The 23,895-nt window shown below is 41.4% G+C and overlaps 2 protein-coding genes across 2 annotated transcripts in view; both read left to right on the forward strand.

Annotated features, from left to right (window-relative positions):
• kif5aa (kinesin family member 5A, a) overlaps positions 1–1,753 on the forward strand; it is a 21,011-nt gene extending 19,258 nt beyond the window's left edge. Inside the window, exon 29 of the mRNA XM_087780983.1 lies at positions 37–1,753. The gene's annotated coding sequence lies outside the window, so the exon portion shown is untranslated. The remainder of the gene's footprint in view (positions 1–36) is intronic.
• On the forward strand, positions 86–23,878 carry LOC148059421 (pleckstrin homology domain-containing family G member 4B-like). The gene is made up of 26 exons (XM_087781535.1): positions 86–179; positions 2,523–2,599; positions 12,538–12,735; positions 12,796–14,728; positions 14,795–14,965; positions 15,057–15,177; positions 15,261–15,354; positions 15,434–15,520; positions 15,616–15,732; positions 15,806–15,904; positions 15,988–16,139; positions 16,674–16,812; positions 16,879–17,001; positions 17,068–17,265; positions 17,738–18,348; positions 18,416–18,850; positions 19,842–20,091; positions 20,160–20,249; positions 20,648–20,950; positions 21,511–21,681; positions 21,752–21,929; positions 21,993–22,109; positions 22,242–22,520; positions 22,775–22,992; positions 23,055–23,096; positions 23,223–23,878. Exons 1-25 carry the CDS (start codon positions 86–88, stop codon positions 23,085–23,087), a joined length of 6,288 nt encoding a protein of 2,095 aa, XP_087637661.1. The 3' UTR covers positions 23,088–23,096; positions 23,223–23,878.
• The last annotated feature ends 17 nt before the right edge of the window (positions 23,879–23,895 follow it).

The following is a 23,895-nucleotide window of genomic DNA, read 5'->3' on the forward strand; positions in this document are numbered from 1 at the left end:
TAATAACTATTGATTTTCTTTTACTTTCTCTCATAGGAGACGACCAAACACTGTATCCGTCCACAATCCCACCCCACCATCCTGCATGCGGCCTCCCCCTCTCGCTCCATTGCATCACCGACTCTGTAGCCTCGTAGTTCTCGCGCTAGATGAAGCTCCCTCTGCCTCCTTCTCCTCAGGTTTGGAGTTCAATAACCGCGTATTTATTTGAAACAATCCAGCCCGACGTCAGCTCTGACCGGCAGCTGCTCGTGCACAATCCTTCATCCCCGCTCACCTCTTCTCGACGACATTTGTGACCTTCTTCTTCCCTGTCATGAATAAAGCACGTCGTGTGTAACGCCAGCTTGCAACGGAAGACTTGACGCGCCGCATGCATGTCTCTTGGCGGGTTAGCTTTCAAAATGCATGTGTCGTGACTCCAGTCAGACGCTGGAATGCTCCGAAGCGCAAGCCATTGACTGACTTGGACATATGTTCCAGAGAGCAAACTTGTTTTTCTTGAGAAATACTTTGATCGGTGTTTAGAATGAAGGTCCCTAAAACTAACATGTAGTCACGTGTAATAACTGTCCAGTGGGTGGATGTGTTTTTACTAACCTTCGGCCCCAGAATATTCCCTTTATGATGATGTCACAGGTTTATATTTAGGTGAAAACCTTCATTGAACAAAAGCATCCGAATTAAAGGTGTTTATAAACACGTACTTCAGGCTCACAGGTGTGTTATATCAGCGACCAGATGTCGGCTCCCAACTGAGCAGCCACCAGTCTGGGAATCCGGCCGTGCCCTTATTTTTTCTGGAAAAAAAATCCCGATCAACCAGTCAGGATAGAAGAATAAAAGGTGCGGCTGGAAAAGATGGATTTATGTCAGAGATTCTGGTGATTATAGCACATTCGTGTCAGCCTGAGACAACGTGCTAAATTGAAATTGATTTGATATGTGAACAAAATCCAGTTTTAAATCTACTTAACCATTTCTATATTAAAATAATCTAAGATATTACAAACGTTCAAATCACAAATATAAGTGACAGGGAGCTCTTCAACATAATTGAATTGTTTGTTTATTATTCAGTAGATCATTTGAACCTGTAAATAGGATGAGAAAGAGAAGGAGTTTTATTTGTCTGCGTCTTCTGTTGCTTTGATTTTTCCTTCTGTTTATACTTTCTTAAGAAGAAGGAAAACAACATTTTATTTTAATATTATTCCGTGGATGATATAGAACAACATCTCAGGGCTTAATACTGTCATTTGCCACAGTCATCCCCTCATGCTTTCATCAGATGTGCGTCACAGAATAACGTCGTTTTGCAAAAGTCGATAATAAATAAGCATCAATTACAAACTTTGATTCGATGCTTCTCGACTCGATGATCCTTCGCACGCCTTGTATTTGATCTCCCAGTAAAGCCAACCTGAAGGAGAGGAGATCGAGGGCTTTACTCTCTCCTGCTGTTCCACCGTCTCATTTGATCATATTCCGACAATGTGCTTTATATTGTTAATCTTGTAAGTAAAACGTGTGCCGGTACATAATAAGAGAAAGTTAACTAGAGGCACTTGTAAACTCAGATAAATCTCAACTATTTGTTTGGTTTTATTCCTGTATGCCTATACTGTAGCGTCTCCATGATTTTTGTGAATCCACCCTGATGAATCTCTGTATATATATATATTTAGACTCATCACTATGCTGTACTGTACGTGAATCGCTGTGTTGTAGTTCAATAAACTTGTAGAAAGGAGTTTTGCCTGTGTTTATATTTGACTCTAAATTGCCTTTACAGACATGATATAAAATATTTACCTACTTAAATCAGGGGCCACATTATATAACTGATAAGAAAGAAGGGATTGTTAAATGGAGATTTTATATAGTAAGAAGGAAAAAAGTACATTAAAAAATAAGCGTATCTGTAATTCTATTGCATATTATGTTCATTATTTTTATGAATGATTCTTAAGGAAAACATTTTTAGATATATTTTATTTATTTTCCAACAATAACGAAAGTGAATCAAACGCAAAAGATAATGCGTAATTGTGCCCAGAAAATAGAAATCATCATCAAATGAAGCTAAATACTAAAGTTCTTCTCCTGTTATTTAATTTTAAGTACATTTCCTTTACAAATATGTTATCCAACCATTTAATTTTCTAAAGAAATTCCCCCATAAAAGGTCAAATCAAAGAGGGAAAAGTATCTTCAATGACTTACTTATTAAATAATACAATTGTCAACATTTATATATGACCATTTTTATATTATATTTTAACCGTGAACTAATAAGGGCCACTTAAATGCAGTCAGAGGGCTGGTGTGATTTCTACCGAATTTAATGACTATATTAAAATAAGGTTGAACAGAAAAATATTTTTTTTAAAATGTAGCCCTTTTAAAAACAATTTATATTTTATTTTATTATAATAATTATAATTATTATTAAAAAAAGAAATAGCTACATGCTAGTTGCTAACTTTAATTAGCGCGTCCACGCTGCGCGCCCCCGCAAGCCAGCAGAGCTCCCACACAGAGAAGCTCCACACCTGTGACCAGGTGGATCCACGGACACGCCTGGCGTGCGTGTGAAGTAAGTTAACTCGCAGTTAAACGTCTTATAATCGTTTTTAAAAAGCAGCTAAAGCTCGAAAACGTGTCGAAGAGTTAGCTTAACATTGTTTGGCGTTAGCATGTAGCAATTAGCTAAAATAGTGACGACATTTATGGTGCTTTTTTAATTTTTTTTATTTATTATTATTGAAGCGCTTTAATGGAAGTGGATATATTTTTAGGTCTTTTTAAAACAGTTTCTGTTGTACATTTTATTTTATTATAATTATTATTAAATAAAGAAACGACTGCAACTAGTTAACTCTAATTAGCGCGGGGGGGAGCATGCGCGTCCACGCAGCGCGCCCCCGCACGCCAGTAGAGCTCCCACAGAGAGAAGCTCGACACTTGTGACCAGGTGGATCCGCGGTCACGCTGATGGACTGAGGCTGGCGTGCGTGTGAAGTAAGTCAAATACCAGTTAAATGTCTTAAAATCTTTTTCTAGAAACATGCTGAATCGCGACGAAAGTTCTTAATAACGCCCGAAATAGTTGTAGTTTGACATTGTTTGGCGTTAGCTTGTAGCAATTAGCTAAAATAGTGACATTTATTGTGCTTTTATTTTGTATTAATGAAGCCCTTTCACTGAAGTTGGTTATGGGAAAAATTAATTATTTTTATTTATTATATAAATGTATATTAATTTCCGTTTCTATTAAAAAAAAAAAAAAAAAAAGTCTACATCTTTGTTCCCACAACTAAAATAAAAACCTTTTGTTTAATGATATTCATCTTTCCATAGTAGAAGCTTATTTTGTAAGTTATAATAGCTTTTCCCTGCGATTTTTCACTTATTAAAACTTTTTTTCAACAAACTTAAATGCATATATATTTTCCTGGTTAAATAGCTACTATTGGACGGAACAATATATATGTATTTATATTTAAATGCTTGTCCTGATCAACAGTTTACTAGGTTAAATTGTAGAAAACTTGTGGTAAATTGAACTGAATAATTCTGATATAATTTAATTCAGAAGTGTCAAGGGAGAGAATCTGCTCTGGTTTGGCACTGGAGGTCAGTTACATGAAGACGTATGATGTGTTGACAAACTGCCGTGCACGGATGAACGCACACGCAGACATGTTCACATGAAGTGTCCGAGTGTCTGCTTTGAATCAGAACTAGCAGGAACGCCGACGTTACTTCAAGTCGCAAACAAGTTTGACACTGAAAAACTTTAAAACACTTTACTAACCGACGTGTTTGTTCTACTAACCAGGCTACAGTATAATGTTGCCATTTTTGCTTAATGTGGTAGAAGCAAATTAATTCCAATGGCGTAAATGAATGTTTATGAAAATTCAAATGCAGTAAACGCGCATTTAATCCTTAAAATCACATTTTGGTTAAAGCGTTGTCATTCTGTGTGTATATATATGTAACCGTTTTATTGCACTTTAAAGAGAGTCGATTGTTGCTGTGGCATAGTTAAGTAGCTTTGACTTACTATGTGTGTAATTCCAAACCTGTAATATTCAACGTTCCTGGTGTGTGACCAGGATCTTCTCCCCTATAAGCAGCTGTCTCTGTCTGTCTGCGTCTTCTCTGCGTCTCTGTTGTGTGGTCAAAGTTATAAATAAGAGGCTTGAGGTTTTTTGCGTGTGTGTGTGTGTGTTGTTTGACCAGCTGCCGGGAGGTGGGTGGGGGGGGAGATTGTTTGTGTCTTTGCAGGTGAATATGCTGTGTTCTAACTGCAGATCTCAGGTCAGCACTTACCACCCAGTTTTTATTTTGTTTGTGTTGGATCACCTGTCCCCTCAGTTTTAGCTTCATGGGCTGTAATTGTAGATTTAACGCGATACCACCGAGATTCAAACTTATCTTGGGAATAAATGTTGTTTGAAATATTTGAGATTTTCCGCATAATCCGACAAACAAACCCATGACAAAGATAGCACTGTCAATTTTTAAACACTAATAAACACAAACGTAGACACAGGAACTGTGGTCATCTAAACTTTAAACCATTTACCCAATTATTCTGTGCTCTATAAATGTTTTTAGGGACTAAAATATGCGGCATATTTGGGATTTGTAAATGGTCATGGATGGAAGTTAAAAAAAAACAGGAAAAACCCCTTTTTATTATCCGAGAATGTGTGTGTTCCCATCTAGACGGGAAGTAATGGAGGATGTGGTTCATGAGAAACTGACCCTTGCAGACCACCAACAAGGGAAGTGACATCAGGCATCTTTTTATTAACATCCCCATCATTTTTGCAACACGGTGCCGTCTCGTCATTCTTGGTGTTTCCAATTTGGAACATGAACAAAATCTTTTGCAAGAAATAAATAATACGATTTTTAACTTTTCTTTTCTCACGTTGCTTGACCTTTAAGCTTCATTTCCACAACATATCATCCAGTGATCTTCCTCTCGGTGACCCATCACTTTAAGTGTCATTTCTTTCAGAACATTGTCTTTCAACATGTGTTGGTTTGGTGAACTCGACAGGAGTTGGGGTCGCACCATGAAGTAAGGAGGCCAAAATAGACCGTCCCAGTGGGTCAATTTGTCTTTGTTCAAGTGTTTGCTGTAAAGCTGTAGCTGATCTTTCAGCCTGTATCTCTAGGGTCCATCTGCAGTAATGGGTTGTAGACATCCTAATGGTATACACGAGATGGTATAGTTTGAATTTCTGTTGCATAGTGTGAAGTCGCAAGTAGGTGAAGAACCGCTAATAGACAAAGTAACCACTGTCAATTTGATGGCTCTTTGACAGTAAAACACACAAGACCAGTGCTCAAAGTAAACGTATTGTTTAATGATGATCTTCTCAGCACATCTGAGTTTCAGTGCTGGTAATCTCTTGGATGACATCTAGTGGTTACATTGCGAATCGCATCACTTAGTAGAATGGGTTGCAAGGGTCCATGAGTGGGTGTGGGAGTTCATGTTTTTTGTTGATTTAATAACGTCACTTGAATAGTTGAATTTGAAGCCAATTTGTGGCTTTAAATAAGATTTTCCAACTAAACAATATACGAGTTTAAAAAAAATCCCATTATACATAAACTATTAATTCTAAAGAAAGTGTTTTTTTGTTTTCGTAGCTAAATTTGCCGTCTCGTCACCGTCTCGTATGCTGTGTGTCCTTCAGCATGTAGTGGTAAAATCTAGACATTTGTTCCCCCCTCATATTTACATCCAGACTTGTCTTGTTGTGTCTAAAAGGATTAAAAAACACATACAAAAGTTTTTCACAGCTCGCTCTGACCTCTTGTGCAAACACTTCCCTGCTATGTTAACAACCTCGTAGAATGGTAATGAGGTGCTAGCAAGTCAAAGCCTTGGCTTAGAACAACGCATGCTTCGAGTTCTGAGGATGCTGGGGACATAAATAGCAGGGCGACGCTTGAGGTGCGTTTGTTTCCATCTCTGTGGGAATGATCGATTTCATGACGATACACACACCAGCGTTGTCGGCTTCACAAGCGTTACCGGCAACTGGATAGTTTTACTGGAAGGTTTTATGCTTCCTCAGGTGTTGAGTTGACATTCAGTCTGAAGATAAATAGAAAAGATGACAGGTGAAGACAAATGAATATACCTGTAAGAAGATCCAGTTGCAGACAGTGATTGATTTGTCTTTTCTTCCTTTCACGAAATTTAAACTTGAGATTTATATTCTTCCACCAAAGTAAAATCGTATTTACTGTTCTTGTTGAGTTCATTTGGTTATTAACAAAATAAAAACCCAGGGATACGTTTAAATATCGGCTCTTAAATTAAACTATAATACCCAACCAATGTACCTTAAGTTGTACCAAGCATTAAAATCAACTAGAAATGTAAGAAAACATTTTTGTTTTTGTTTCCATGATTGTAGTTGAAGTTTAGAGTTGTTCTGATCCACTACATTTCTTTTTAAGAACTCAGAATATTGTGGATTTATTCTTTCATTTTGTCTCAGTTCATACACACTGTGCTGACCTGATAAAATCTGGGTTAAAAAAATAGAAGTAAGAGATTGGGGATTTGTGAAAATGTCGTGCTTCTAATACTTATGAGTGAAATGAAGTCACAGAAAAAGAGGGAGAGACTTTTGGTGTGTGAAAGACAGTGAGGACGACGATGCCTCACTTGCAACCAGTCGAATCAACAGCTTCTGGGTAGGACACTTTGAGCAACACTCACTCGGAGCAATCGTATCTGAAGAAGGGAAAAAAAAAAAGAAACCTCCCCAGCACTTTGTCTCGGACATCTGCACATTTGCTGTGTCACCCAGTCGAGTCAGTGCACAAAGACCCCGGAGGTTGATGGAGGGATGAGAGCAGCAAAGACCCGTGCAGTGAAAGCAGCAGAATTTAACATCAACACATGTTTGTCCTCAGGCTTGTTTTTCCACACATAAGTTGAGGCAGAGGACGCACAGCTCTTAGATGCACTGTGATGAAATACTTTTGTTGTAAACTTATCTTTTTCTACGCATGACAATTATCTGCAATTGGTACTTTGGCTTTTAAAAACTTGTCCACCCCCCCTTTGTTTTTCTTAGACAAATCTTTTTACTGTCGGCTTAAAAATCTCAGTACAATGTTGGCTTTATCTGGAAAAACAAAACCTTTGCTTAGTTGGCAAGAGGAGCGCATTACTCATTTGGTTGCACATGAGGGGCTTCGGTTCTAATTGGAGGAAACTGGTAGAGTAATGAGGGGGAAAGACAATTCAAGATTTGTGAATGAAATCCAAGAAAAAAGTAGCAACAATCAGTCCTGTTCCAAATTAACAAGCTGGTCTAGAAAAAACTTTATGCTTTATTTGACATTTTGACTTTTATAAAAAAAAAAATATTATTAAAGGAAATACAGACCATAATAGCTATTTGCATATCAGTATTCATATATTGAGATACAGACACAATTACGCAGCTATTCATGAAAAGTCTGGTTAAGAAATAAACATGTATTGCTGTTGTATGTTTCATTGAGAGAGAATGTGTCTTTTGTGTCGCAGCCTTTCTCCGTGGCACGTCCTGGTTAAACTCACAGATGGGAGTATTGTCGCCGTTTCTTGACAGCTGAATGTTTATTGCTTACCCTCTTCACCCCAAACTCTTTAGTTTGTCAAAGGTATTTTTCTGTAAACGTTTATGATAATGCCAAGGTAAACGCATGTTGACACCAAACAAACATTTAAAGAATTTAAGTGTTTAAATGTTGACTCAAAGAACCCTACAATAATTTGAATGGAATGTTCTTTTTCCTGCTATTATATTTCTTAATTGTATGGTTATAGTATTTGTTTTATTTTGGGATGGTTAAATATAACTGATTTAAATGTTGTACCTCAACTTGAACTTGACACAAACACTCTACATAGCTGTGTCGTTGGGTTTGTTGTTATTTTAAGCTTTTTATAAATATTAATGGTACTGTTTGTGTCTCGGTGAATCTGGTTCATGTATGCACCTCCTCTTCCTTGCACCCCCCCTCCCTCCTATCCTTCCTCCTCTCGACGCTCCTCATGTTAGGTCACGCTGCCCAATTCAGACAAACATAACGCCTCCTCTGCACTGAGAGCGAACCCAGGAGCTGAGATGAGGGCAGAGAACTGGGTTGGAAAACGGGAGAAATTACTGACGAAAATGAATCTCGGATGAGGATTTGCAAAAGAAGGCTTTACCGCTATTCCTGCCCTGGATTAACGGGAGAGTTTTCCCTCTTGTCTTCTGGGATTATTTCTATATTAAACAGCACAGATATGATGGACACCAACAGCGGCACGAACAAACCATGGTAACTTGATAATTGATCTTTGAATATTCTTTATTTGTTGCCATGTAACTTTTGACTCTAGTTTTACTTTGAACCTGAGGTATTTGGCGACAAGTCTGCTGGAGTCTTCAAGTGAGGAGAGCTCAATATTTTAGTGTTTTTGCAACAGATTGTTGTAGTTGGTTGATCACAGTAGAGCTCAATAGACTTTTCTAAACATTTAGTTCAAGATGGTGACTTGGTCGTACATTTATTGTTACAGTACAGTACAGTTTCATTCATATACAAGTTGCTACTTCCATGTTTGCTCCTGACCTACTCAGAATGATGTTCTTCTTCATGGGATACATGCTACTCATAACCACTGCTGTGCTAAAGTGTTTTGGCTCGAGGTGAGGGTTTCAGGTTACTGAGCATTAAGGGCCGATTTCACAAACCCGCCACTGTATCTTCCTCCTTCCTGGATCCCCCTCTCTCTCTCTCTCTCTCTTTGGCATGAGAGCCATGCAGCAGCAAAACCGATCCAATGTGAGGGAGATCATCCTGGTCGTCGAACATGGTAGAGATGTTGGGACGTGTGTGTCGGATGGATTATAACCGGGGGAAAGTCAAACACCGGCTCTTGTGAATGAACTTATTGAATGTGTCGTCGCACCTTAGGCGTCTGCTCCGAGGGTGTGTCCCGTCTGTAAATAAGGCTGAGGTTGTTTGACTCCGACTGGAAGGATGTGATGCAAGTGAGTGAATTTTTCTTTCGAAAAAAAAAAAAAAGCCCGCCCTGGTCAAGCATGAGATTTATTTGGCGGGATGTTGCACACTGCAGGGATTTACAACCTACGTCCCCTGAAGATTTTCCATGTTGACAAGTTCACCAATTATGATTTAGACTCCATGTGAAGAGACTTCTTCTTGTTCTGATGAGTTCTACTGACTGATCCCGGCCTTTATATTTGACCCATTTGTCAAGGTTGATGGGAGACCTTAGTTTGGCAATTATATAGATTTTCACAATAAAAGCTTAGATTTATTTAGTTAGAGACGCAACAAAGAGGTGGTGAAGGTTTAGTTTGAAATCAGCCCTTATGTTTCCTTCCTCAAGGTTTCTCATTTCGTAGGTTCCTCAAATATTTTTTGTATTTTGGTTGATGTAAATAAGTACTTAACTCAATCACGCAAGTCTCCAAAATCTATTGAACAGTTTCAGTCGTTGACCTAAAAACTATTTTCAAATCTCTTAAAGTTTCTTAATCACAACCACAGACCTTTTTTTTTTAACCCTCTGTATATATATATATTTTTTAACTTCAATAATTCTGATGCTTATTTTATCTTAAACACTGGCATCTTTAGAGTTTCGCAGAGCAAAAGGAGCATCTGATTTAATTTGAGCAAACTGTCCGGTAGGCTACATAATACTGAAAATTGGGATATATAAAAGAAAAATATGGTTCAAGTTTTGGATGCAATTGACAAGTAAACATGTATTTATAAGACTTATGTGACATGTGCTGCCAATTTAACAGTAACTTTGGTCATAATAAAACTGGTAATGGTTATATGAAATGCAAACATGCGTGTATAGCAGACATTATGTAATGCTTGTTTGAACTAAATTCAGCATTTCTAAAAAGTTTGTTTTTCTTCATACCAGCTTTCATCTTCACCAGCCTTCAAGACGGCGTTATGTAATCGTACTCGAGGGTCATTGAGTAGTTTGTTCTCCATCCCCCGGGTTTACATGTTGTCACTTATTAGCATGATTATATAAAGGCAGCTTTTGACGCCTCCAGCACAACAAGTCCTAGAAAGTGTGACAAAGCATTTTAACCGAAGAAATCGTTTTATTGTCGCTGGTTTAAGAGATTATTTGATGTGCACTGTGTTGTTTTGGATGACATCGCTCGCAACCGTCTCAAAATTAACAGTCGGCCTTGAATTATTTAATGAATTCCTGTTGAGGGACTTGAATAAACATTCCTGAATTTTGATGTTCTGGAATTATCTTAAGTAATGCAAATCAAATGCCTTAATTTTAAAATGTTATTTTTAGCGTTTCCTCTCATTATAAAAGTTTATTTTTCAATGGCAACAGTTTCCAAAAGTCATAGGATGGTCTTGGTTTCTCTGATCTGAAGTGTCTGAAGTGCCCACATGTTCATTTAATCTGAAAGTGCGACGATAACCATCAGACGCGAGTTAATTACAGATCACTCTGTTGATGGAAGCTGCACTTTTATATAATAACATGACACGCACGCTTCCACTCGTTCATAACTCTCTGACGTGTTTTGAATGACTTAAGTGCAGTTCTCTCCTCATGGCCACGTTAAAACGCATCTGCCGATCAAGGCCGCCATGATGAGTGTTTGCCCTCCTCAGACTGATCCCAGTCAAGCTCATAACTATCCCGTCTGGCTCGTCTGGAGCCCCATGTGGTCATGTAGTCCTAACACTCATCCCTGTGTTTACGACCTTCGGTGTCATTTGGCTCATGTTCACCACCTCAGGTGAGGTAACCGGTGACTGAATGATAAAGATTATTTTCACTTGTCAAAACCCTTTTCCTGCATTTATGCAACTTTTAAGACTATGTAGGTGGGAAAAAAACAAAGTTTAAGGTTCTTTATAATAGTGACACTCTTTTTAACATCACTGTGGAAAAATATCTTATGATATTATTATCAAACTCAACCAGGAGGTTAGAATTTTCCTGCTTATCTGAATTTCACAACTTTAGATCGAAGCCAGAAGAGGGATTTTTCTTGCTGTCCAACCAAAAATTGGGTGGGGAAAAAAAAAAGGATGATATAATCTCATGAGTTTAGGAAGATGATGATCTCAAAGCTGACACACTTCAGACACACAGGAAGTATCTACTTTCAGTGTTTGTTGGCTTTATCAGTATCTTCAAGAGTTCTGTCAACTTCAGATTACTGTTGATTTTTTTTTTTTTGGCTTCAGATAACTCTCTGGGTAAACAAACTGAAAATGTTCTCAACACTGGTCAAAATGATATATACCATCAGCCCCTTCACAGGACAGAAAAGGTCTATGAAAAGTCGGCTCTTGGTTTTACCTTGCCCTGATCGCAGACTTTTTGTTTTTTTCAGCACTAAATGCTTACTTCTCATCCGGGCAGGAACTAGCTTGACATGCGGTATGCACGACGACTATTTCTGTTTCATAATGATACTGGACAGAGATATTCCAACTGTCCTCGGCTCCCACACTGGGACATCTTATCCACAGTAATGTAAGCGTTTATTTCAGTGGCCCAGTGGGAGCGAGCTGATGTTTATACCGAGTTGTCATGATTTACAGTCAGTTTGCCAACGTTCCCGAACTAGGGCGAAGGCAAAACTCGTGTGTTTGTCAATATAGTGAGCTGACACTATGTTGCATGAAAATGTTTGAGATGTTTATGATTAGATAATTAATCTTGTACGATAGGAAAACATGATTTAATCTTAAATATAAAAGTGATTCATACTTGTATGTCGACCAAATGAAAGGAACATGAGTTCGGGTCAGCTGTTGATGGGTCAAAGCTGTCGCCGTTATAAGCAACTCTACCTCCAGCCTGGTGACAGCTAAGATTGATGACCGCAACCTGTGACTCTGTTGAGAAAACAATGCATTGATGGATGATCCGGCTTGTCAGTCATTCAGGCTCCAATACTGACTTTCTTGCTTTCCAAAATGATGTATTCTAGCCTTTTTTTCATCGAGGAGACGGTTAAAACCTTGGTTTATGTTCAGCTCTACTTGAACATTTTTATTTTCCCAATAAACCTGACGTGATTTTAATAATAGTCGAACAACATTAACTTCTTGTTGCAGATGTCCCCCGTGCTGCATCCATTTATCTCCCTGCAGAGGGTCTGCTGGGCGTGAACATACATTAACCCCAGTGGATTGCTGCTGCTGCTGCCGTCGCCCGGGCTAAATAAAGGCGATCCTAAAAGCGGCTATTGCGGTCCACGAGTTCAGGTCAAAGGGAATGTGAAACTGTAGACCGAAGGCTCGTTGGCCTTGAGAGCTGCCATCACACCCCGTTTACTCAAATGTTCTATGTCAAAGCTAATACGTGTTGTAGTGGTTGTGATTGTCTAGGTGTTCCAGGGATCGTTGAATAGATATTTAATTTATTTTCTCGAAACATCGGTATTTAATGTTTTGTACTTGTGTCTTCAGAGCCTTGAGTCTCTTGAGGGGTCCATCCAGAACGTGTTGTCAGTGTTGTACCCCCCTTTTGAGTCTACCGCGCCAATTCTTCTGAGCCAGCTGTTCCAGGTGATCGACGGTCGGTATCAGGGTGACGCCCTGAAATGTCTGCTGGACTTCCTGGTTCCAGCGAAGCATATTCTGGACAGTGTTCAACAGGCAGCATGTGTAAGTATGAACAGTGAAGATGTATGAACGATGGGAAATTAATTGTCTGTCTTGTTCCAGGCTCAGTACTCCGATGTCCTGTTTGCCTGTGAGGGTTGGCCCCTCTGTCTACACGACAAAGTTGTAGTCCAGCTCGCTCCTTTAAAACCCTTCTTACTCCAGCCTGGGGACTTCTACCTCCAGGTGGCTCCGTTTTGTGACCAATCCGCCCGCATCCTCGTCTGCAGCCTCCTGGAAGAGGAGGGTCTTTGTTCAGAAATAGTCGAGGAGACACCCGTCCCAGAGGCTTTATACCCTTGCATATTCAGCCTCGACTGGCTGGTGGAGATCAACCAGGGCCGCGATGGGACCCCACTCCGCCACTGCCTCCTCTCCACAGAGCAGGGTGTGGTGAGAATTCCATGGGAACGAGTGGCCCTGCCGTGTTTTTTGGCAAAACCCAAGCGTGCACCGAGTAGTATGGCCTCTTCCCATTCTTCATACTCTCAGCTTTCTCCTTCTCTTCCTCACTTTTCCTCTCCTTCGTTTCTTCGTCCATCTTTAATTCAAGGCGCACCGAAGCAGAACCGTGAGACCGGTCAAACCTCGACGTCCACAAACCCTCCTGCTTTCTCCGTGCAGACAAGAATCTGCCCGGCAAAGCACGGCATCGCCGTCTCCCTCCGCCTTGTCAATAATAGCGACTCTTCTGCCAGCAAAGTAGGGGCTGAAGCAGAGACGAAAACTGTTGGTTCATTGGACCCGTTTCCACAGACCTGGGCAAGGTCAGACATGACCACAAGCTCCTGTGAAAACACAAAATCAACAATTCCACAAGAAGTCGATCCCCAAAAGGGGGACAGGAGGGAGACAGCTGGACAGGTCCCTGCAGAAGGGGACTATATTGATGTTCTGCAGGCAACTCTGCTCTTCGGGGGAGTTGACACACGACTACAGGGACAGCAGAAATCGAATATCACTCAAATGGAGAGACCAAGACACCATCACCCTCCAGTGGAGCCCCCCATGACAACACAAAGACCACTTGTTCAATCACACACCACACCTCAGACATGCTGGTCAGAACCGCCCGTACCCGTGTCAGCGCCTCACCATCATTCCTATAATCATCATCCGGACCCTAGCACTGCAGAAGCCTCTCAGTGTGTCAGAACGGTCCGCTTCTTGGAGAAACCCTGCACGCCGTGCATGAAGAGAAAGCAGGGGGCAAAGGTCACCAAAGCGCAGGAGCTGAGGTGTCGATACAGAGATTCTTATCAGGCCGCCCTGCAAAACCCAGTCAACGTCGGAAGGAAGGGCGAGAGGGAGATGATGACTGTGGTGGAAGAGGATGCAACTTTTCTGAGAGAACCAGAGGAGCGTCACACTGGAATAGTTTGGCATGAATTTGGGATGCAACACCGACCACCTCCGGTCAATGGATTAATCTGTCAAGAGTCTGGAGAACAGAACTCTGCTCCCTGCTGGAAACCAGCAGATGCAAAACTCACAATTCCTTGTGAGGATTATGGGAAAACGAGTGCAGAGTTTACACCTCAAACCTCTGCCGCGGCTTTCAGGGAACATCCTTTTTACGACCAATCTAAAATTATTTTTAACAAGGATCCTTCTGTCTCCTCTCAGCCAGATTTGATCCAACAGAGTCGCTCAAAATGCCCTAATAGTGAGGTTTTGGGAAGAAGTAGCGGTGATCCAGATCCTCAAGCAGGTCCACGTATAAGAACCAGTTCGACCGGAGTGACGGCCAATTTCTCCAAACCTCAGCGCAGACGGGAGTCTGTGCCAGACGGCAGGTGCTCGTCCCTCTCCACTGCAGTGGTAGAAACCTCAGAGAAGTGTGAGCTGGTAATTGTTGAGGGTCGAAATGTCAGGAGACGGGAAACTGCCGACTCCTGTGCAGAGATTCCTCAGCTGCATGTGGTCAAATGTAAAAAAAGCACGGCCTTCAGACTCGTCTCTCCAAAGATCAACAGAAGGAAAGTTCCTCCTCCAGGTAATGGTTTTTATTTTTATCACATTTTCTTAAATATATATTCTGATTTTATGTATTTATTTCAAGATCCTAAATCAGAAGTCCAAACTGGGAACCAGACAGTTTTCGTTCCACCTCAAACGACAGAGATGCAGGGGAACCATCAACCTTCGACACGTCCAAGACCCAATCACCTTCCCCTCGGTTCCCCTGACCCAAGGACTCATCCGCTCCAACAAGGAGTGGCTGTTATAACTGGTAATTTTGGATCTTATTTTAAAAAACTAAAACGGTTGTCTTTAAAATTAGATGAGAAGATTCTGAACTTTTATTTCCCGCGACTCCTCAGGTGGACGAGACAAGACGGGCAGAGCAATCGTGGAGATTTATGGAGACCACCCTGGATGGAGGTCAAACATTACCAGCCAAGAACTCGTGCACATGCTGCTCTACTTTTACACCATCACAAGGTGAAAATAAAAAAATCTCATCATCTGCAATTGTAACAAATGAATAAGTAACAAATACTTCTTCTGTCCGTCCGTGTCTTCAGGAGAGAGATTCGAATGTCTGGGTTGACTCTGATTTTCGATGCAAGGAAGATGAATCCACAACCACAGCTTTACAAAGCTCTGATGTCACTACAGGTGAGAATAATGATATAATTCATCTTTAGATTAAATTTAATCTTTTAGATTTATTTACATTCTGATGCTTTTGTCGCAGGAACAAAACCCTCAAGCTGTCAACAGTTTGGTTCTCATGGTGGACAAAGGAAACCGCTTCAGACCAGAGACTTGTCCTGGCATCCAGGTTCTTGTTCTATTTGAATCTTCGTCTTTAGCTAGTATTCCTAGGCAGGTTGTTAATATCAGTGACACGTGTTCCTCTCCTATCCTATGAAATAGACCAATGTAGTGACTTCACCCAAAGCATTGATGAAGATCGTGGAGGAGAATCAACGAAGCGCCCGCTTGGAAGGAACCTTTTCTCCGAGCTACTGTGACTGGATGGAGCTGCACCAGGTGCAACATTAGCCTTTCTCGTCATGTCTTCAGCGCCGTTGTTAATAATTGTGAATTCATTTTTATTCTTTAGAAACTCTTTCCTTTTGTGTGCGACCTTCACGAAGCTTCAGGTCTGCTGCTGAAAGCCATCAGGAAACTGGAGGAACCTCACTGTCTGGACTCGGTGCAGGTGATTTAAGTTTGTTTTCTACCCCAAATGTCTTTTAAAATAATTAAATAAAAGATAAATTTGTATTTAAATGTCGTCTACAGTCGGTGAATCGATGCATACTGAACCAGAAGACTTTAATGAAGGACGTGTTGGAGGACAGTCGATTGGTGGGACTGCAGAGAGAGGGCGGGGCCATCCTGGTTCGACTGAGGAAGGAGAGTGACTTTAAATATCCCCACTGTGAAAACCTTAGGTAAGTACTCACTATTTTTTTCTTTTTTTGCATGTACGGTGCCCCAGTAATTGACATCATTTTAATCGTAAGTGGGGATAATGTTTAAGCACTCTCGGTCGTGGGTCAAACAAATTGTATTTTTACCAAACTGTCTTTAACAGGCAGAATCAAATTCCCATCAACGTCAGTTAAACTGCTATTAGAAATCGCTGTATAATTGTTTATATTCTCATTCATCTCATCTTAAACACTGGCATCTTTATAGGTCACCATATCAACATGAACTTTTATCCAGTTTGATTAAACCCCCTGGTCATCAGTTTGTGATATGTGTTGTAGGGTTGACTAAATCAGTAGAATGTAAGCTAAATATTATTTATTTTAAATATAAAATATTTATTCTACACTATTGAAAGCACAACAAATAAAATTTCTTTGAGCGAAAGGAGAAAAGTACATGGTTGCACAAATTATGCGAATAAATTATATTTTTTGTTCAAGCTGCTAACTGTTTTATTTTGAAGATTAAATTCCTATTTCTCATGAATATAGTGATGCTGTGGACTCGCTGACTAGCTTGTACAACCACGTGGAGGAGCAGGTTCATGTCGTCGTTCAGAAGTCCAACGAATCTTTGGAGCATCTCCAGTATCTGCAGCAACTCCGAGAGATGGAGGGACACTTCGCTCAGGTTTTTTTTTTTTAAAGGTCTATGTGTTTTTGTTTGTACATACTTTGAAATTAATTTCTTCCTCAGATGCAGCAGTGGTTTCAAGAAGAGGGTGAGCGCCACCTGCTGGAGGCCCAGTCTGTGGAGGAGTCGGGAGACCAGCTGGAGCAGATCCTCAACAGTTTCACGGCTTTTCTGATCGAAGCAAACGTGCGTTGACACAAGTGTTCGTGCTGAGATGACCAGCTCCTGCTTACCAGCTCTCTCATGCTGCAGGACCGTAGACACCACGCCATGTCGATAGCCTCTGACGCTGAGCGACTCCAGCAGACCGGACTCTCTTATCCAGAGACTGAAGTCTTCGGCACTTTCGTCTCCACCTTCAAGTCTGGACTGGAGGACTTCTTGTGCAGAGCTGAGGCCTGTGGCCGGGAGCTGCAGATCATGGTCAACGTGTGCGACTTTTGTGACCAGGTTAATGACTTACCATTGTCTGGTGTAGAAATGACATCTTACGGACAACATTTTTGACATCTAATGACTACTTTGGTTCCACCTGCTTGTAGATGCTCTCAGAACACCAGTTTTAATATATAGAGTGAATCCTAGGCAAACCTCCTGATCCATGTTTTATATATTTTAGATCACATTTGCAAACTCGAGGCCCAGGGACCAAGTCTGAAGTCATTTTATGTGGCTCACCTTATGATTTGGTGGAAGTAGATTCAGTTTAATTTTGTGACCTACAAAGTTGTTTAAGATTAGGAGATTATTGATGTCTACAATTATACTTAAAAATCAACTCTCCAATTTAATTGGAGTCGTACCTCCTGACAGTTTTGCGACTTGCATTGCAAAAACATTTTCGGCCCTTGTGATTGTGTGACAAATTTAATTTAAATGTAATTTCACATTATTTCATCAACTTCTCTTCTACTTGTTACAGGCTTCCGCTCTGGCTCAGGAATGTAGCGAGTATCTAGAAAAGCATCCGTCTGCGGCGCAGGACTCACAGGACTGTACCATCAGTCAAGCGGTGCCACAGAACACGGATCCTGAAGTTCCTGCTGAAGCTCATGAACCGAATAACAACGACTCCGTTCTCCATTCGTACCAGAACAAGTTTGTTCAGTTCAGCGCTGAACGGTTTCAGGACGTGAAGGCTCAGGCGGGCGCCATGTGCGGCTCCAGGGGGATGCAGATCTGGAACTCCGCCTGGCTGAGGTGCCAGGAGGCCCAGCAGCAGCTACACGAGAGGATCCAGCTGGAGGACCATCGCAGAAGGTCCAAGTCCAGCGGCTGCTGTGAACATCATTACATCGATGTGGTGATCGCCGCCGCTCAGACGGCGCCACCTGCTGGGCAGAGCTTGGTGCAGTCCACTCCTGGACCTCAGCACCCACAGTGGGAGAGCATCGTGTCAGGAGCCGTGGATTTGGACAAGAGGAGACCGATTCTTGGCAACAGCAGCCCGAGACGTACATCCAGATGTGACGTCGGCTATGAAGATGAAGCTGCAGCAAATGAAGGGTCAAAGGTCACTCCACCATCTACTAGGTAGTTATAAAGGAAGTATAATAGTTTGAATCTAATATTGTAAAGTCGTTGTAAAATGGTTTATTAGGCCGACTAAAGGAGCGGACAAAGAGACGAGGAGGAGACATGCGACCCGAGCCAGGAGTGAAAGAGACGCCGCCGCTCTCTCTCAGTCGCACACGGTCGGCTGTCAGTGGTTTCCATGGAGCCGAGGTCTTAAGGCCAGATCTGCGAGCCAGGACACTCGCCCTGTCGGAGTAGAAGGACCGTCCACACCTCCGGAGCGGCGATCCCCGTCCTCCTGCGCGCACCACGGCCAGCCCTCGTGCCGCGTCCTGCAGGAGGCGCAGAAGTTCCAGATCTCCCGTCACGGCAGCTTCTGTTCCGAGAACTCGTTCAGGAGTGAACCAGGTGCTGCGGGAGGAAACTCCGCTCTGCTCAGCAAACACTCCAGTCTTCCCGCTGGACGATATGAAGGAGTGTTCGGAGTCACCAGCCCTCCGGAGAGTGGAGGCACTGCCCTGTAAGTCGCTGCTTGAAGATCTCTTGAATCTACTTTCTCCGGAGATTTTGGTTTAAACTCTAACACTGTATGTTTGACTAATATGTTGGGCTCTTCCGTCTTCTAGCTTGCAGTGACACACATCAGGTAGAGCTGCCTCTGCCTTCTCATTAGTCCATGTCTTGTTCCTAAGCATGTAGCAAGATGTGTCCAAGTAGTGTGGAGCACATGTGTCAAACTCAACGTTATTTGTCAGAATTGGAATCAGAAAACCTTTATTGCCAGTGTAACGGAATACAAAAGTGAAGTTATACGATTTAGAGTTGGGCAAAAAGAGATTAAAAAAATAAAATGCATTACATTCAAATAAAATGAGACTTTACCATAAAATGGCATCTAAATAAATAAAGGATAATTAATGAATTAACAAAAATAAAATGCATTAAATAAACAAATAATGATCCAGAAATTGTTTTGTTAAAAGTATATTTTATTTGTATTAATTTATGCATTATTTATCTATATGCCATTTTATGGTAATATCTCATATTTTATTTGAATTCATTGGATTTTACTTTATTAATCCCTTATGTAGCCCACAAATGATTTACTCCAATAGATCAATGTGCATTCCTGTAAAGACTCATGAAGTGGTTAAGATAAGAACAGATATGATTGGTTTCAATGTTGAGATGAACTGATCCTCCAAAATATAACATCAGAATCACATTTGTATTTTACAAGAGTAGAAATTTAATCGAAATCAAGAGAATATTTGCAGTTAATTCTGAATTTTAGAAAACAAAGTGCTGTTGAGTATTAATACGGTAGCATTTATCGCCATATTTAAATGTAGTGTAGTAAAAACACATTTTGTTAAACCCCTCTTATATAAAAATATTTTAGCTCCTTGAGTTTGACAAGCCTTATCTCGAGTGTTTCAAGTCTGCATGTCCTAAATGGACGTTCCTTCAGCTGTTTTCCATGTTAAAGATGTTCTCGATGTGTTCAGGAGGCTGCAGAGAGTTTTAGACGAGCTGGTGTTCACGGAGAGAGAGTACGTGCGCTCGCTCGGCTACATCCTCACCCACTACCACCCCCTGCTGGACAGGCCGGACATTCCTCAGGACCTGCGCGGCAAAAGGGGGATCATTTTTGGTAATTTGGAGAAACTTTACGACTTCCACAGTCGATATTTCCTGCCGGAGCTGGAGGCCTGCCAGAGAGAGCCCGTCATAGTGGCTCGCTGCTTCCTCAGACACGTGAGTAGACGACGGATGATTTGAAAACCTTGAAGTTTAATATCTGCTGATCGATCGTCTTTGTTTAGAGCGAGAGTTTTGGCCTGTACGCTCTCTACAGCAAGAACAAACCTCGATCTGATGCCTTGATACTTCATCGTCGTCACGACATCTTCAAGGTTAGATCTACCTGAATATATAATTTAAGTTTTTAAAGGTTTTTATTTAAAAATAAACCACAGGGAAGCCATTATTTTACTGATAAGCCAGACTCTCTCTCCCTTTTTAAAATATGATTTACTGCATTTTTATTATGTCAAACAATGACGCCTAGTTTTTATGGTTTATATTAAAATTAAATGTGACAAATGACATGTTAAAGCTCATATTTATCGATTTCCAATATGTTTCCTTTTTACCTTCATTGATATTTAGGCATTTATTTCTGTGTACAGTCTTTCTTTGGAAATTTCTTCACAAAAATCACAGTATAAATGTCCTACCATTTTGCAAATCCCTTTAAAAAATATTTTATTTGATCATTTCTGTAAAACGGTTCTTTCTGCTCCTGGCTCAGAAAAAGCAGCAGGAGCTCGGAGACCTGATGGACCTCTCGTCGTACCTCCTCAGACCCATCCAGAGGATCAGCAAGTACAGCCTCCTGCTGCAGGACACGCTGGCCCTGGTCAGCTCGCACAGATGCAAAAACATCACCCAGGACCCGGGTTCGAGGACCAGCGAGTCCGGGTCGGTCCCCGACTTGATGGGCAGCGTGATGAAGCAGGAACGAGCCGAGATCCAGGAGGCCGCCGAGCTCGTTCGCTTTCAGATGCGACACGGAAACGACCTGCTGACCATGGATGCCATTCAAGACTGTGACGTGAGTGTCTGAGCAGTTTTATACACATTTATTCTTCCCACGTTAGATACAGTGAAGTATTTTAAAATATAAAATAATAAAGCATAATAATAGTAGTATATAGAACTGTATAAACAAAAATGATAAAATAAAATCAATAATTAATAAAATAAAAAAATCGACAACACTAGTTTTACCAACATGCTGTATTGAATTTAAAAGATAATAAATTAAAGAATATTTAATTTAGAAAAAGTTTGATATTTTAATATACAATTAAAAGTGAGAATGTTTCCACTTTTAACCAACATTTCTATATTTATTTTAAAGGGCACAAATACAATTTAGAAAGTCTATTTTGGATTGATTGGAAATGGAATATCAAACTAAGTGTTAAAAAAAATCATTAGTCACTTGAATTATAAAAACAAAAATCAACCTTTCCAATAGAAATTATTACTTTAAATTATTCAGAAAAATGCTAAAAATTACATTTTTACTAAAATAATCAAGGTTAAGGTTAAAGGTAAAATTCATGTAATATTGTAATGCTGCCGATATATGATCTTGTTCCTCCTCAGGTGGATCTGAAGGAGCAGGGTCAGCTGATTCGTCAGGACGAATTCACCGTTTTCTTCAGGAAGAAGAAATGCATCCGTCGAGTCTTTCTCTTCGAACATCTCGTTCTCTTCAGCAAGACCAAGAAGACCGACGTTGGCAACGACGTCTACGTCTACAAGCAGTCGTTCAAGGTAAGTCGGGTCACGCTGTGAGGGGAAAAAAATGACGTCGCACCGCTCGAAGAATTCCGTCTTTCAACAGACGTGCGATATCGGGATGACCCACAACTCGGGCGTGAGCGGCCTCTGCTTCGAGATCTGGTTCCGCCGTAGGAAGAGTCAGGACACGTACACTCTGAAGGCTCCCAGCATGGAGATGAAGAAGGCCTGGACCTCAGATCTGGAGAGGATTCTGTGGGACCAGGCGGCGTACAGTCGAGGTAAACGGCGACTGGTCGGAGGTTTTCTTGAAATCCATTGATTAATCCAAGGTTCGACTGCAGAGCTGCGCATGCAGGAGCGAGTCTTCATGGGCTTGTGCCGCAAACCTTTCATGGACATCCACCCGAGCGAGGCGGCGATCCGAGACCGCTCCATCGCCGGAGCCGCTCCAGGGAGAAGTGAGTGTCTCCAAGCGCTGTATTTTTTTTTTGTCGTCACTAAACAAGTTGTTGCAGTCATTTGCTCGACCTGCTGCTCACCCGCTCACGCCGCTCATGATTTTCTCTTCGATGACATCTTGTGTGTGTCAGTCCCTGTGGCGTGTTGTTCACACAGGAGTGTAGAATTCTCGCGGCCACACTCCGTCGGCTCCGGCAGCACGGCCTCCACCGCCATCAGCCAGTCGTCCTCCTCCTCCGGGCGAGGCTCGCTGCCTCCCGCCTCCTACGCCGGTAATCGATCGCACGGGTCGGAGACCAGCCCGGGCGCCTGCTTCTCGCCCGAGGCCGACAATGAACTCAACCACCATCACCTTCACCAGCACCTGGACCAAGAATGTGACGGTTGGAGGAATGCACATCACCCTCGCAGTGAGTTCTAGATGATTATCTATTACTAAAAAAAAATCGTATAATTAAGAATCTATGATTGTTTGGATTAGATTTGGATTATTTTCTCTTTATTCGGGATAACAATTCAGCTAAGGCCAAGTAACGGAATTTTTGGCACCATCTAGTGGTGGTATTGTTTACTGCAGTAAATTATTTAAACGGGAAATTACTTCTATTCATTCAAGTGAAGAAGTTGCTGAGTTGCTCTGAATAACGTCGTTTTTTTTTTTCAGTGTCAGAAAGCGAGTCCTCTGATGCCGAGTGCTTCAACCAATTGGACGGCAGCGTCCTGTTGGCTCCGGGGGCAGACGTGAGGGACTCGTCGTTCGCTCCCCGAAACTGCACGTCCTGCCCGCCTCTGTCTCGGACGCCGAGCCTCAGGATTCAGGCGTCGCCAGCCGTCATGAGGAAGAATAACACAGTCGCACACAAGCCTCCACCACATGCTCAGGTATAGAAGTTAAACATCTTCACATTTTCAATCATATAAAAAAAAAAAAACACTTTTTACAGAGTGACGTAATCGGGAAGTCCACAGAAGTTTAGCTGCAGAAGGTAAACCTGGTCCGCGTGTCACTATTTCATCATCTTTTCCTTCTTAATCATCTGTTTACTGTCAGCACTCGTCCTATCACTGACCTCAGGTGACCCTCATTGATCTGTGGTCTGACCTTCTTTCAGATTGAGGTCATCAGAGGTCACCTGCTTCCACCCACATTTCCTGACTTTTGGTGGTTTGGGGTCACACGGGTGTCAGCTTCGTCTGGTCACGAGGCTGTGGACGTGTGTGTGTGTGTGTGTGTGTGTGTGTGTGTGTTGTATGTGTGTGAGGTGTGATGTGTGCGTTTTTCGGAAGTGTGTCACAAGGTGTCTATGATGACAAAATACATTTGAATGTTCAAAAGATACTTTATGTATTTCTGGGCAGTGACATGTGATTTTTAAAATTAAATTATTTTTGCTTTCTTGTCTTACGTTTACATCTGAACTGATGTAGAAATTGAGTTCACGATCAGAAGTACACAACGACTTGAACATGGTTGAAAGAAGCAATCAGGAGGTTTGAATGTTCACTTTAATTATTTCTTGTTCCTCCTTCAAGTGTTTGATTTTATGCTCCAGGGACTGTTTGACTTACAAAATGCTGTTTTTGTATCGTTGTTTGTCGTCGTACATGTGAGGCACATGTTCACGAGACGCTTCGTAAGATTCGTCTTCCGAAGATGTTTTAGGATTCAGGGAAAGACCACTTGGACGACCAGCAGGTGACGCTGTTGAGGGTCCACTCGTTGTTTTATTGATTCATTGCAGAAATACATTTTCAATTTCTACCTTCACTGTGTTGTCTCTTCAT

The sequence above is a fragment of the Callionymus lyra genome, chromosome 19 (genome assembly GCF_982586985.1).
Source record: "Callionymus lyra chromosome 19, fCalLyr1.hap1.1, whole genome shotgun sequence".
Taxonomy (NCBI): Eukaryota; Metazoa; Chordata; class Actinopteri; order Syngnathiformes; family Callionymidae; genus Callionymus; species Callionymus lyra.

Coding starts and splice junctions, on each gene's coding strand:
- LOC148059421 (XM_087781535.1), top strand. CDS start 86: ATGCGGCCTCCCCCTCTCGCTCCATTGCATCACCGACTCTGTAGCCTC. Junction 14,729..14,794: donor AAGGAAAGTTCCTCCTCCAG/GTAATGGTTTTT, acceptor ATTTATTTCAAG/ATCCTAAATCAGAAGTCCAA. Junction 14,966..15,056: donor AGGAGTGGCTGTTATAACTG/GTAATTTTGGAT, acceptor GCGACTCCTCAG/GTGGACGAGACAAGACGGGC.